Consider the following 13,749-nt stretch of genomic DNA (forward strand, 5'->3'; position numbering starts at 1 on the left):
GAGAAGTGGCTGACTGCAATTAATGCTGCCTAATTATAGATAGCCTCAAGGTGGAGTTCCTCACCTTTCTCAACTTGACTTTTCTACACTTTTCATTACCTTTTAGTCATCCTATCGTCTAGCTTTCCCTTTCCTCTCTCGCTGCCACATTTTGGGGAGAGAACTGGGTTTTTCAAATTTTCTTCATCCGGCTTAGAAACACTTTAGGAAATTTGAAGAAGATCAGCTTTACCCACCAGTTCCTTGACGAGTCGATGAGCTAGTGAAAACGCCTTTCAGAGCTCCCTCTTCCCCCTTCCCTTCTTTGTTGAACGGGGAAATCAACACCCAGAAACCTTGTACCTTCAATTTTCAAATAAAGTGCATAAAGTAGAGATCAGGAACGACTCTGTCCCAGGAAAAGAAACTGAAAGATCGAGCGGTGGATGATTTCCATGACTCCAGCTGTTTGGAATCACCTCCCTCTGGCCCTGGTTTGTCTTCCAGGTATCAAATTCCATTTCTCCCAGGAAACTTTGCCTTCTTCCACACACGTTCACCTTTCTCTTTTCCCCAGCAACAGTAATGTTTACCCTTTCTATTTCAAAGTGAGTGATTGATTATTTGCTCCTTAACAAATATCTAATTTTATTCTAGGAGTCAGTTTCCAAGGTCTTTATGACTACTGTATGTGCAAAACATTACATGCCCATGTTCTATTCATCTATTTTTTATTGTGTTTGCAGTCTGGCCTCTTTTTCTCCCTGGGTCATATTGGCATCTGAGTGCTTAACCTTGAAGGTGTAAACCTTGTATCAGCTGGTGGAATAATCTCAGAGATCCTCTTCCCTTGCAACTATAGAAAAACCAGGCAGCATTTTGCTTCGTGCTAGCAGCTGTTCTTGAATATGTTAAGGCCAATCTTTTCAGGACAAGGTCTTGAAACACTGAAAATAACTTATCAGTGCTCCTTTATCTGGTGAAGGTAACATACTCTGAAAGATCTGTAATTTGGTTTGGTTGCTTTGACAGTGCTTTGCCCTGGAAAGATTGATATTCACATCTATCTTTCAAAAGTTATAACTCGTTTTGTTAAATTAGATACTTTGTTAATTCTCTTCTCCCACCTGCAGAGGAAACACATAGACTGACTCTGTGTGTTTCTTAGCTTAAAAAGAACTTAAGAATCTTCTTCCATTTAAATTAAGTACTATGAAAATGCTTCCTTTTTGTTTTTCTTAGCAAATAATAATGCTAACTGACATGAGTTGCCCAAAAAATTCTTGTCGAATAATTGGGATAAATACTTAGGATCTGATGAGGATTTTTAGGCTGCTTAATTTTAAAATGGCTTATGATGAGGATTTTTAGGCTGGTTAGTTTTAAAACTACAGATGAGATTCAGGCTCCAAGGAGTGGAATTTGTTTGCCCCTTTGTTGGGAAACATTTACATTTCTAAGGGAAACCTCTATCTGTGAAAATGCCTCCCTCTCTGTGCCAGGAAGAAGGGGGGATGGTCTTATCTCTAGAAGCTCTTAATCAATGCCAGAGGCAAGAACTTAAGTTGGTTACTGTCTGGCAACCTCTTGTAACTGCCCCCCCCCCCCCCCCCGCCTCCCCCAAATCCTCCTTTGTCTTTAGCCGAGGATAAAATTCAAGCGGTGACTTCTGCCATTTACTCAATCTGGTTTGATTCTTATCTAAAAGTTGTGGGACCGCCTAATGGCCAGACCATACGGGCACTGATACCATTTTAACTTTTTTACATATTCTTTGTCTTGTAAAGAGATAACTCACATACCTATGCCTTAAATTTAGCCTTACTCTCCACCCAACTTTGCAGCAGCAGCAGGAGCTCTGACTGCCCGTGCGTCCTGTCCCCACGCACCAGCTCTGCCTGCCCATGGGTCCTGTCCCCATGCTACACTATTCTCTAAATAAAAGAGCACTACTGCCAGATCTTAAGAGTCTAAGAAATCTTTCTTTCGACTCCTCGGCTCACCGACCCCGCATCAGGATCCTTTTTTCTCACTTTAGGAGAGAGATTCTTTTCCAAAAGAAATATTGATAGAGTTTTAAATTCCACAGGATTCCTTTCCTCCTTAATTAGAAGAATAAATGGGGTGTACTTGCCTTTCCAGTGTTATGGGGGTTTCTTACTGATCCATATTTGTTTAGTTGACAATTTCTTAACGTTATTAGTTTCAAGTTTTGGGTTCAAGCCTTTTCACTATTGTTATATTTTCAATTTGATATGCTACATATTATTTCCTTGACACCTGATTTTGTTTGGTTTGTTTTGATTAAGGTTCGGAATTGGCTGGTACCTTGTGTTTTACAGCTCTTTCACCTTTCTTTCATTGTTCTTCATAAAATTAATTTGCTTACTGGTAATTAGTAGCTCTCCTAATTCTCGTTTCTCCTGTCCCCAAAACACATACACACTCATGCATAAACACACATATACTAATCCAAAACACCACTAGCCCTTTGGAGTGTTTTCCACTCCATGAACTTATCCTCTCAAATCTTCTCTTCCATTCCGTAGCGTCTCACCCTTCCACATATATTGGCCTTTTACCAGATCAGACCCTTAAATATGAGACATGGAAGGATGGAAGCATGGAAGCATCACACCTCAGAGCAGTCACCATCCCTTCTCTCATCCTTAAGCTGCCTTAAGCTTCTATGCCTCCACGTGCTATTAAGACCAGTTAAAGAAGTTTGAAGACACAGAATCCACTGTCTTCCCAGGCCTCTTCCTCTCCGTGTTACCACACCCTCTTTCCTGAAGTTCACTCTGCCATACTTGTCTCCTCATAGCTGGAAACCTGATTTGCAAAACTCTTTTATCAGAGAAACCCCTTACTTTCTCCTCAGACTCTCTCAAGACCTAAATGTGTTCTCCAAAATACACAGCTTTTCAGCCTGGCACTCCTTCCTTGTTTTATGTAATGCCCTGCCTTGTTTCCTCAATTTCTTACTACCATATGACCGATGATGGTTTTCATATTCCCTTCTAAGTTTCTCTTAATTTAACTGGTTTCCATATTTGAAATATATCAAACAATAGTTGCCAGGAACTCTGATTCTCTTTCACTCACCTCACCTTAGTAACATTTCCAGGGTTGGTTATTGAGAGAACAAGAGTCAAAATGAAGGTGAGGGTCCCTGGTGTGGGGTCCCCCACTCTTTCATCCTCCTGGCTTCAGAACAGGGACAGAGGCTAAGAACACAGTTCCTAAGCTTCTATTCTTAAAAGCAGACTGGTTGGCATAGACTAAATGTTTCTGTTCCCCAAAGTTCATATATTGAAACCTAATCCCTAATATGACGGTATTTGGAAGTGGGGCCATTGGGAGGTGCTTAGGTCATAAGCAAGGAGCCCTCATAAATGTGATTAATGCCTCTATAAAAGAGACCCCAGCAATCCATCCTCTCTTCCACCATGTGAGGACACAGCGAGAAGAAGATGGCCCCCTGTGATCCAAGAAGTGGGCTCTCAGGAGACACTGAATCTGACAGTGCCTTGATCTTGGACTTCCCACCTCCAGAACTGTGAGAAATAAATTTCTCCTGTTTATAAGCCACCCATTCTATGATATTCTGTTATAGCAGCCCAAGCAGACTAAGCCACTGGTGTTCTGAAGTCATGTTCTTTAAGAAGTACTTAGATTTGGTGCCTTTGGTTTTGGTGGTTATTTCCAGTTATTTGGAAGTAGAGTGAGAAAATGTTGTTGGAGATCCTGCACAGGTGTGTTCAGGAATAAACTGAATGACAGTGGCAAGGTTGACTGAGCCTTGGGTTCAAGTCTTGTTTTTGCCATTTACTTGTTTCTTGACCTTCGAAGAAAGAGTATTTCTTATTATGCATCCATTATATTTTATTTATTCATTCTCTTGAATTATGTCTATCTTCCTGCTATCACAAATAGCACTTTAATGAATATTCTTGGTTTGTCCTCTTATGGGTCTATAGGAGAGTTTCCTTGGGGCATCATCCTGGGTGCACCCAGTTGTACTAAGTAAGTTAGCCAGTTCTTCAAAATATCTCATGCAAAACCATCATCAGTAAACCAACACATGAAAGTAAGTTCTACCTCCCATACCCACACTTGGTTATACTATACCCAGCTTTCTGATTTTGCCAATCTGATGGGTGTTAATCATTGTTGTTTTACTTTGCGTTTATCTGAGTACAAGTGGAGTTAAAAATTTTTCATATAATTATTAACCATTCACGTATCTTCATTTAAAACCTGAGATTTTTTCTTCAAGATAAGAGATAAATACACTCAAGGCATATTTCTTTACACAGAACTATCATTCCTATAAACCCTCTTCCAGGCCACTAATGTAGGTAAAAAAAATTAATGTAGCTTCTACCAGTTCCTATACTATTTCTAATCTTGTCCATATCAGAAACCTTATTATCATTGGCAAAGATATATAAAATATCCATTTTTTACATTTCAGAACCTCTTTCATAACGAGAACCACATCAGTGGGAAAGACTTTTGGCTGCAGATCCCATTGCAGAGTGAGTATCATCCAAGCTTCATTTATAATGAATTCTTCATGACTTTGCTTGCTTTCCTGTTTATGTCCTCTCAGAGCTTCAAGCTTTCTGGAGGGGTGTTTGGGGGAGAGCAGTTCTGAAAGCATTTTTTCTCATCTAATTGTGTCAACATCTTTCCTGCCTGCTAAGCAGAGATCGTTCCTGTGTTCCAAATAGTGTCCAGAATTGGAAGAGACCATGGAGAAATTTCAACTTGTGAGACAGAAACTAACAGATATCATCAAAGAAATAGGATTGGCCATCAGCAGAAGTCACATCAGTAAAATGACTTGCTTATGTGTTACTGATCAAATTGGATTGTTTCTAAAATCTCAATCAATGACAACAGTGACTCCTCAATCTAATCTTATCAGAGGATTTGGTTGTATTTCCCCAGTTCTATGAGAAGTGCACCAAACTAAGATTCCGAGATGAAATTAGGTTCAATGAGTACGTATTGTGTAACTAATATGTTCTCTGGGGCACTGAGCTAGACACTTTCTTGTATTACTGCACTTAACCTTGCTAGCAAGTCTCAAGGAAATAAAGCATTCATTTCATAGTTAAGGAAAATGGCATCTAACATAACCTGTAATCTAATTGATTGTTAACCTATATTGGTGTGGGGTCTGGAAAAAGGAGAGTCACAGAATAATGATGTGTAATGGTTTGTTTAACAAGTATATCTGACCGTTAGAAATGGTACCTCTGACAAGTAGAAGTTGTCCATAAAGAAGGGCTGGCTCCTGAGAGAGAGCAGGAAGGATTCAGCTGTAGTCTCTAGCCCAGGCTGCATTAATGCCATCCTTCCCAAGCCAAGAACTCCTCTTTGTGAAATAGCTGGGCCTTAATTAGGGTTTCCCAGTTGCAACTTACTTCACAATTTTCTTTTAATAATCAAATTTGACAATAAATGTAAAAAAGCTTTATAAAGTGAAGGACATACAAATTTTAATTGTTAGCTATTCTGCTGGGAAATGGCAAATTTTTTAAAAAAAATATTGAATGGTGATTTGTAAGTCAACGTCTGGTCACGTGGAATCTGATTCCTTGGAGTCTTACTCTTTGCTAGGTGAACTAAAAGAAAAAAAAGTGAGATTTTTTTTTCCCCTCCAAAGTTGATAGCTAGAAGTGATCATACCAGGTACATACCTGCAACACAGCCCTACCTGAACAGCCAATAGATTTCATCCTCTTTCTAGATCCTTAGCAGTCCTAAGCTGGTCTCCAGCCTCTCTGGACAGCAGGAAAAGAGAATCCTGCTACTTCGTGAGCAATGACTAAGGCAAGTTCCTGTGAGTCCAGCCTTCCCTGTGGGGAGGTGCAGCACTGCGGGATGTGGCCGTCTCACCCAGACCAGTGGAGTCTATCTGCTGTCTCCTAACTATTCTTGTCTTTTCTATGGCATCCTTTATTTATTGTTGTGTAATGAATTACCCAAGAACTTAGCAGCTTAAAACAATAAATATATTATCTCACACAGTTTCTGAAGGTCAGGAATGAGAAAGTGATTAGCTGGATGGGCCTGCTTCAGGGTCTCTCAAGAAGTGGAGTGAAGCTGTCAGCAGGGGCTGTGGTGACCCAAGGTTTGACTGGGGCCAGAGATGGCTCTCTCACGTGGGCTGTTGGTAGTTCCTCAGTGCCTGTTGGAAAAGGCATCAGATTCTCATCACGCAGCCCTCTCCACAGGGCTGCCTGAGTGTCCTCCCAACATGGCAGCCAGGCTTGCTCAGAGCAAGTCACCTGAGAGAGCGCAAGTGGGGAGCACAGTACCCCTTATGACCTCGTCTCTGCAGTAGCTCACCATCCTTTTGACGTCATGCCATTTGCTTTATTCTGTTCACTAGAAGCCAGTCTCTAAATACAGCCCAATCTCAAGGGGAGAGGAATTAGGCCCCACTTTTTTGAAGGGAAGATTATCAAAGACTTTTTGATCATTTCCAAAAACCATCTTATATATGCCCAAACTTAGGCTTCAAATAGAACATGTCCTTACAGAGTCATAGTACACTCCTGAGATCTGAAGTTCGGATCTCAAAAGCCTCACAAAACCCAGCAGATGTCCTTGCTGAGGAGTTGGAAGACAACAGCCTAACTTCTGCTGTCCACTTAAAGGAAAACAGGGCTTTCTGCCTCTGGCCAGCTTGGTTTTTTTTAAACTAATTCTTCTTTATTTTCCTACAACCATTGAAGGCTTATCCAGATCTCCTCCTTCCCTTTTAGGATTTGTTGAGAGAATCCCAAACTGAGATCTACCGTCTTTGTCCCCTAATACTTGGACACTTTGGCAAAAACATACTTCTAGAGCTACTGAGGGAGTAATATACGTCCTGTCTAAACTCCAGGAGCTACTGTCAGGTTCACATACAAAAAAGATGTGAGAATACTTTGGAAACTGTAAAGCTTTACATAGTTGTCATTGATATTTTATCTACTTACCGTGGGAATCAAAATAGTGGCGACAAAAACTATCTGGGATGAAATGTCTAATGCAGGAGGTGGGAAGTGCTCAGCAACTCCCTGAGGCTGCCTGGGAGCTACCTTGTGTCTAAAAGGTAGAAAATTAACAATACATTCATTCAACTAGAATATAGTGTCAGGCTTTTTCTATTCTAGATATACAACAGTGAACAGAACAAAAAATCTTTAGCCTTATGACATGTACAGTCTATTGGGAGAGAAAATGGGGCAAAACTTATTTGACTTAAAACATAGGTTCACACAGAGTTGGAGGGAACACTCTCCCGGAGCTAGTATTGCAAACGTGAGCATCGTCATGTAAGGGATATGAGTCATAGGGGTGCTCTCAGGTGGGATAGTGGGTGTCACTACCCCAAATGGTCTCACTGTGGCTTCTACCTCAGGGAAGTCACCAGTATGTCAAATGATTGGCTTCCAGGGCTCAGCATCCAGATGTTGATGGCATGGTGCCTGTGGATGACTCCTCACGCACACATCTGCATTACAGGCTCCTGGAAGCTGGGAAACAAAAAAGAGGGCTAATTTGCTAATTTTATGTCACAATCTTAGAATGGTTGTGAAGGAGAGTAGACATTTCATTGCTTTATGCTATAGAGTTACCAGGTGTTACTGCTAAACAACGAGGAACTCAATTCTCAGAACAAAAACGCTCAGTCTGAACACTAGCCTGTTTTCTTGGTAAAGAGCTAGTTTCAGCCAAATTCTAGGTTTTTGTTTTTATTGGAGTTGTATAAAAGAAACTGAGTATCAGTAAGAGAATGGGAGGTCTGCCCATACTGCTAGATAGTAGGCAAAAACCCAACATTGTCCAACTTAACCTAGAAGAAACCCGTCCATTTCAAATCAGTTTACTTTTACAGAACGATCCAACATGCAAGGTGCTTTTCCACGTGGTGTGGATACATCGGAGAACAAACTTAACCAGAAATTTTCTCCCAGATTGTTTATACCCGCGGTGGGGGAGGGAGGGAGGGAGGGAGGGAGGGAGGTGCCAATTGTCTATTGCTGTGAACCCTATTTTACTTGATTGGCATTGGCAAAGTTCCTTTCCTGTTAACTGATTCCCTTTAATTCTTTACATGTGGATTATTTGAGTCAAAGCGGTCGCAAGGGTCCAACTGACGACCGTGCAGAGACACTGTTGCATTTAAAGGGTGACTGCTGTTACCTTGCTTAAGAAGCTAATTCTACAGCACATACGGTCTTAGCAGTCACATTTATGGAACATATTTTGCACATGGGAAAATAAGATGCCCTAGTTATTGGAGAAAACTCCGTTCTTTCTTCGGAATTTTCCTCAACACTTCCCCGAGCTTACATTTTAAATACCCAAACGAGTAGTGCAGCAGCAATTTTGAATGAAAATGGAAGTGGCTCTGAAAAGAGCCTTTAGGGAAAAGACAAATGCTCACCCCACAAAGCTTAGGAAGGACAGTCTAGGCCCTCTCCCCGCGGATGCGGCGCGCAAGCTGGATGTCCTTGGGCATGATGGTGACGCGCTTGGCGTGGATGGCGCACAGGTTGGTGTCCTCGAAGAGCCCCACCAGGTAGGCCTCGCACGCCTCCTGCAGCGCCATCACGGCCGAGCTCTGGAAGCGCAGGTCGGTCTTGAAGTCCTGCGCGATCTCGCGCACCAGGCGCTGGAAGGGCAGCTTGCGGATCAGCAGCTCGGTGGACTTCTGGTAGCGGCGGATCTCGCGCAGGGCCACCGTGCCGGGCCGGTAGCGGTGGGGCTTCTTCACGCCGCCCGTGGCCGGCGCGCTCTTGCGGGCCGCCTTGGTGGCCAGCTGCTTGCGGGGCGCCTTGCCGCCGGTGGACTTGCGAGCTGTCTGCTTCGTACGAGCCATAGCTAGAGAACTTATGCTGCAGAAACGAGCAACTGGAGAATTGATGCCGAACCAGGCTTTATACTGATGATCCGATCCTGATTGGTCAGAATGGTTGCAGGCGTAACCTGATTGGTTCTTAATCTAATCTTCATTTGGTTCTTACCACCGCGGAAAAGGTTTTGTTTTCCATGCTGTACTCCATCGTGTCTGAGTTTACTGTTTTCGAGCAAAATATTAAGATTCCACCAGTGAAAAGGGAATCTGACCTGGAATTTGTGGAAGTCAGCGCCTAAACTGTCCTTTAAGAAATGCAGTTTCATTGGAGCTTTTTTCCCTTTTCAAAGTGGAAAAGATTTACAGCAGAATATCTTCGTTAGTCTCTCTAAAAAGTAGTACCGTTTCGTAACCGCACCATTAAGTTCTGCTTTTAATAACTGTACCAAGACCTAGAACAAAGAAAATTCTCAAATAGCCTCTGGCACACCGGCCCCCTGGAACATCAGAACTTTAGTTTGCCCAGCACGGTGTGGGGAACGGGGAGCTTGATACGTCCGTGACTAAATACCAGTGAGTGGTTATGGCATCTTCATTAACTGATTTTGATGCAATCAAACAGCTGATTGGACTATTAAATATGTAAATTGTGTACTTAATTTAGTCAGCAGGTATGGAGTGGTGATAGATTTATATTGATTAGTGTTAGAGCTTTTCCTGTAAATAGGGGTAGCACTGAAAAGAGCGTTGGAATTTAAGACGGTTGTAGTTGACCAATGGACTTTCAAGTTCTGCCAGTGATAGACTCAGAAAGAAAACCAAGAAAATTGGCATAATATTTAACTATTTGCTGAAGCAAACCACTAGAAATCTGCTTTTTAGCTACCCAGAACGGTGTATTCCTCGGGAGGGGACAACAAAAGTGAGGGTTTCATGGCCTTATGATTGAACGAACTACAAACTGAATGATCTTTACCCTTCTTGAGTTAACTTGGTCAAACCAAAAGAGATTAGATACTTAATGTTTTAAAAACTTAGGTAGAACAAAGTGCTCAGTTCTTCCACAGAAATGGTGGGTGGCTCTGAAAAGAGCCTTTTGTCTTAGAAACTTAAGTATGAATGCAGACTTTACTTGCCCTTGGCTTTGTGATGACTCTCGGTCTTCTTGGGCAGCAGCACGGCCTGGATGTTGGGCAGCACACCACCCTGCGCGATGGTCACTTTGCCCAGCAGCTTGTTGAGCTCCTCGTCGTTGCGGATGGCCAGCTGCAGGTGGCGCGGGATGATGCGCGTCTTCTTGTTGTCGCGGGCCGCGTTGCCCGCCAGCTCCAGGATCTCGGCCGTCAGGTACTCCAGCACCGCCGCCAGGTACACCGGCGCGCCGGCCCCGACCCGCTCGGCGTAGTTGCCCTTGCGGAGCAGGCGGTGCACTCGGCCCACGGGGAACTGCAGCCCGGCCCGAGAAGAGCGGGTCTTGGCCTTGGCGCGAGCTTTGCCGCCCTGCTTGCCTCGTCCAGACATAATGGAATATCTGTGATCTACCCCAGAGGTGACTGAATAGAAAGTAGAAAGATGCACACTTTATAGCTGCAGCTCGGCGCGAAAAAGAAGCTGCTTCATTGGCTAAAGCTGAAGTTCTATTTTAAGCAATACAAATACAGTTCCTTGAATGCGTGTTCTGATTGGACAATATTGACGTGGACGTCATCCCTGGTATCTGCCAATCAGACGTAGGACTTTGCTATATCTCATTTACATATGCAGTTGTAAATAAAAACGTCAGGACCCACCTGGCGCACATTCTTTGTTTCTAGAGGACTTAACTCATTTCTATTATGCCGGAGCCAGCTAAATCCGCCCCTGCCCCGAAGAAGGGCTCCAAGAAGGCGGTGACCAAGGCGCAGAAGAAGGATGGCAAGAAGCGCAAGCGCAGCCGCAAGGAGAGCTACTCCATCTACGTGTACAAGGTGCTGAAGCAGGTCCACCCCGACACCGGCATCTCGTCCAAGGCCATGGGCATCATGAACTCGTTCGTCAACGACATCTTCGAGCGCATCGCGGGCGAGGCGTCGCGCCTGGCGCATTACAACAAGCGCTCGACCATCACCTCCAGGGAGATCCAGACGGCCGTGCGCCTGCTGCTGCCCGGGGAGCTGGCCAAGCACGCTGTGTCGGAGGGCACCAAGGCCGTCACCAAGTACACCAGCTCCAAGTGAGCCTGCCGGCAGCTACCCACAACTACCCACAACCCAAAGGCTCTTTTCAGAGCCACCCACACTTTCAGAGAAATAGCTGGTGCATTTTGTCTGTAGTCTACTTTCTCTTAGAAGGGTTGGGGGCTGGTTTGGGAGCAGAAGAAAACTGGAAAGGAGGGTAAAATGTTAAAAAGCCCGCCACGCGCGTTTTGGCTAAACATTTAGGCGCAGTGGGATGCAAATGTCACTGCTCCTTTGACGCCCTTTGAAAAAGAATTTCAATTTTGTCCTACGATAGCAAAACTTTCGCTTTTGCCTACACTGTATCAATGCAAGTTGACGTACCAGTTCCTGATTGGGCAGCGGTACTATTTGAAAAGCCCGCCATGGGCTGCCATTTGCCACATAGTCTGTTGTCGGGTTGTGCTGTTCTGAGAGGTTCTCTGGAAAGTAAAACTATGACTTCGTTATCCGCGGGAGTGCACCAGACTCCGGAGCCAGAGTCATAAACTGAAAATTAACATTCTGTCTTCTGCAGTCGGATACTGAGCGAAGTTAACTTGTGTGTGCCCATTTCCCACACACCACCGAATAGTCACTAACATCAACCCTGCGTACCCTACGGAGATATTAGGGTGAATTGAAATTATTTATGTCAAAGAGCAGCGGGAACATTAAAGGTCGAGGAAGCTCCTTAAGCATAAAATATTTGACAAGGAATCCAGCAACTTGGAAAAGCCGCGTTCTCCCAATGTTTAATCAGAATGCCTTGGCTGTGAGGTATGCCTGGCCTCATCGGTGAAGGGGCAGGAGGGCAGTTTTCAGGATGAGATTTGAGAGTTCACGGTTAGGAATCCTGCGACAGAAATCAGAGAACCCAGTGTTTAAAGAAAAGCAGAAAAAAACCACAGAGACAGAAAATGGTCTAAAAGCGTGGGCTAGCTAGCAATTCCAGGGAGTGCAGACTTCCAAAGCACTGTGGAAAGAGGAAAGTCCTTCAATTTCCCCCTCCCCTGCATCTTTCAATAGTGCCTAAATTCTCCTTTCTTGCATTTCAAATCGTTAACATCCTCTGCCACCCTGTCATCCCCTCCCTTGAGCAAGTGATTGGTATTGTAAATCTATTTTTTCATTAACACAAAATAACAAGCCCTCCACCCGCATCCCTACTCCAGGCTTCAAAATCATCCCTTAATTTTCCCTGTATTTCTCTATTGTCACTTTCCTTTAAGCTGTGGGAATGGATTCAATCTCAGACGAACAGTCTTGTTCCTGTCGCAGGCAACAAACCTCCCCGAAGTCATGCCAACAGGTCAGGGGCTTTGTCATTCACTTCCCTAGAATGGAGTTCTCTTTCCCCTGTCCCTGCGCCAGTCATTAAGGCTTGGGGGTTGACAACAGAGCCTACCGACAGCTACCCAACTTGGTGGAGAGCAGTCCCCTAATTTCATCGTGTTCCTGCACTCGTCGGCATCATACTCATCTCCTCCTTTTGTTCTTTGCTCTCTTTCTGACAGATTTTTTTCCCTCCGTCCTTGAGAGATCATGAGAGATCATTACACTCAGTGTGGACGGCATAGAACTATTGCCCTCTTCTGCCATCTTGTGGCAAAAAGGCAGAAGCACAGGTCCAAGGCGCTGTGTTTTCCAGATCCAATCGAAACGCTTCCTTCCTAACAGCAACTTTCCGCTGACAATCAGTGAGTTGGGGTAGGTGAGAGTTGCCATTTCTGTCTCCCTTCAACCACTGGAGTTCATTTTCTCCAAGACTGACTCGTGGGCATGAGAGGGGGTGAGAGAGGGTGAAAGCCGTGTTGAGTTTTGTGGTTTGGTCAGAGCTGTCCAAATAAAAAAAATCAAAAACCAAAATACTGTGCACACTAAAATAAATTAAAAATGATAGGGTTATGTGCTCTCTAGTTCTGGTCCTCAAAGTAGTAAACGCTTGAACGTTTCCTGTAAACCTAAACACCTGACAAAACAATGATACCCGTAATGTTTGCTGGGCTGCTCTTTGAAGATATGTCAGGGCTTATAATTATGAGGTGACTAACTTGCAATTTTTCCACCATAAACAGGCCAATGTAAACTTGGTAACCTTGGTCATTTTGCAGGTTCCCTCCCCCTTAAATACGTGTGTGTTTGCCCGTGTGTGTGTGTGTGTGTGTGTGTGTGTGTGTGTGTGTTTTCCCCAAAGTCTAATGCTCTGCCCTCTTTGAAGGGAGACTTTTCCTTTCCTTTCCAAATGTTTCTGTTCTTAGTCCTCCTTTGACAGTGTCTACTGCTTAGCCAAGTCCAAACGTCTATTAAAATGCATGTATTAGTTTGCTGGGGCTGCGACAACAAAATACTACACACCAGGTGGCTTGAACAACAGAAATTTATTTTCTCCCAGTTCTGGAGGCCAGGAGTCCAAGAACAAGGTGTTGGCAGGACTGGTTTCCCCTGAGGCCTGTCTCCTTGGCTGGCAGCTGGCTGTCCTGCTGTGTCCTCACATGGTCTTTTGTCTGCGCATGGGCAGTTCTAGTGGATTAGCATCCCACCCTTATGACCTAATTTAACCTTAATTACCTCTTCAAAGGCCTTATTTCCAAATACTGTCACATTGGGGTTAGGGCTCAAACATAAATTTGAGGGGAACACAGTTCAACACTTAAGGCCACTCTCCATGCTTTGATCTCAACCTTCTATTCCAAATTGTCTTTCATAAAA

General features: G+C 43.9%; 4 protein-coding genes across 4 annotated transcripts in view; 2 read left to right on the top strand and 2 right to left on the bottom strand.

The window, feature by feature from the left end:
• Window positions 1-12,906, top strand: part of LOC103565456 (histone H2A type 1-like) — a 47,701-nt gene extending 34,795 nt beyond the window's left edge. The window contains exons 4-5 of the mRNA XM_008541500.2: window positions 4,457-4,520; window positions 12,555-12,906. Of these exons, the coding sequence (XP_008539722.2) occupies window positions 4,457-4,520; window positions 12,555-12,617 (127 nt within the window). The 3' untranslated portion in view covers window positions 12,618-12,906. The remainder of the gene's footprint in view (window positions 1-4,456; window positions 4,521-12,554) is intronic.
• On the bottom strand, window positions 7,128-8,923 carry LOC103547606 (histone H3.1). Its single transcript, XM_070585352.1, has 2 exons — window positions 8,432-8,923; window positions 7,128-7,517 (listed from the first exon to the last, which is right to left on the bottom strand). Exon 1 carries the CDS (start codon window positions 8,864-8,866, stop codon window positions 8,456-8,458), a length of 411 nt encoding a protein of 136 aa, XP_070441453.1. The 5' UTR covers window positions 8,867-8,923; the 3' UTR covers window positions 7,128-7,517; window positions 8,432-8,455.
• Window positions 9,916-10,363, bottom strand: LOC139077434 (histone H2A type 1). The gene has a single exon (XM_070585356.1). The coding sequence runs from the start codon at window positions 10,361-10,363 to the stop codon at window positions 9,971-9,973; it is 393 nt and encodes a 130-aa protein (XP_070441457.1). The 3' UTR covers window positions 9,916-9,970.
• On the top strand, window positions 10,158-12,906 carry LOC103565439 (histone H2B type 2-E). The gene is made up of 2 exons (XM_070585365.1): window positions 10,158-11,817; window positions 12,555-12,906. The coding sequence occupies exon 1, from the start codon at window positions 10,678-10,680 to the stop codon at window positions 11,056-11,058; it is 381 nt and encodes a 126-aa protein (XP_070441466.1). The 5' UTR covers window positions 10,158-10,677; the 3' UTR covers window positions 11,059-11,817; window positions 12,555-12,906.
• Window positions 12,907-13,749: the final 843 nt, after the last annotated feature.

This window comes from Equus przewalskii, chromosome 19 (assembly GCF_037783145.1).
Source record: "Equus przewalskii isolate Varuska chromosome 19, EquPr2, whole genome shotgun sequence".
In the NCBI taxonomy this organism is placed as follows: domain Eukaryota; kingdom Metazoa; phylum Chordata; class Mammalia; order Perissodactyla; family Equidae; genus Equus; species Equus przewalskii.

What these genes read in the sequence shown, in the direction of transcription:
- LOC103547606 (XM_070585352.1), bottom strand. Translation starts at nt 8,866, where the DNA reads ATGGCTCGTACGAAGCAGACAGCTCGCAAGTCCACCGGCGGCAAGGCG.
- LOC139077434 (XM_070585356.1), bottom strand. Translation starts at nt 10,363, where the DNA reads ATGTCTGGACGAGGCAAGCAGGGCGGCAAAGCTCGCGCCAAGGCCAAG.
- LOC103565439 (XM_070585365.1), top strand. Translation starts at nt 10,678, where the DNA reads ATGCCGGAGCCAGCTAAATCCGCCCCTGCCCCGAAGAAGGGCTCCAAG.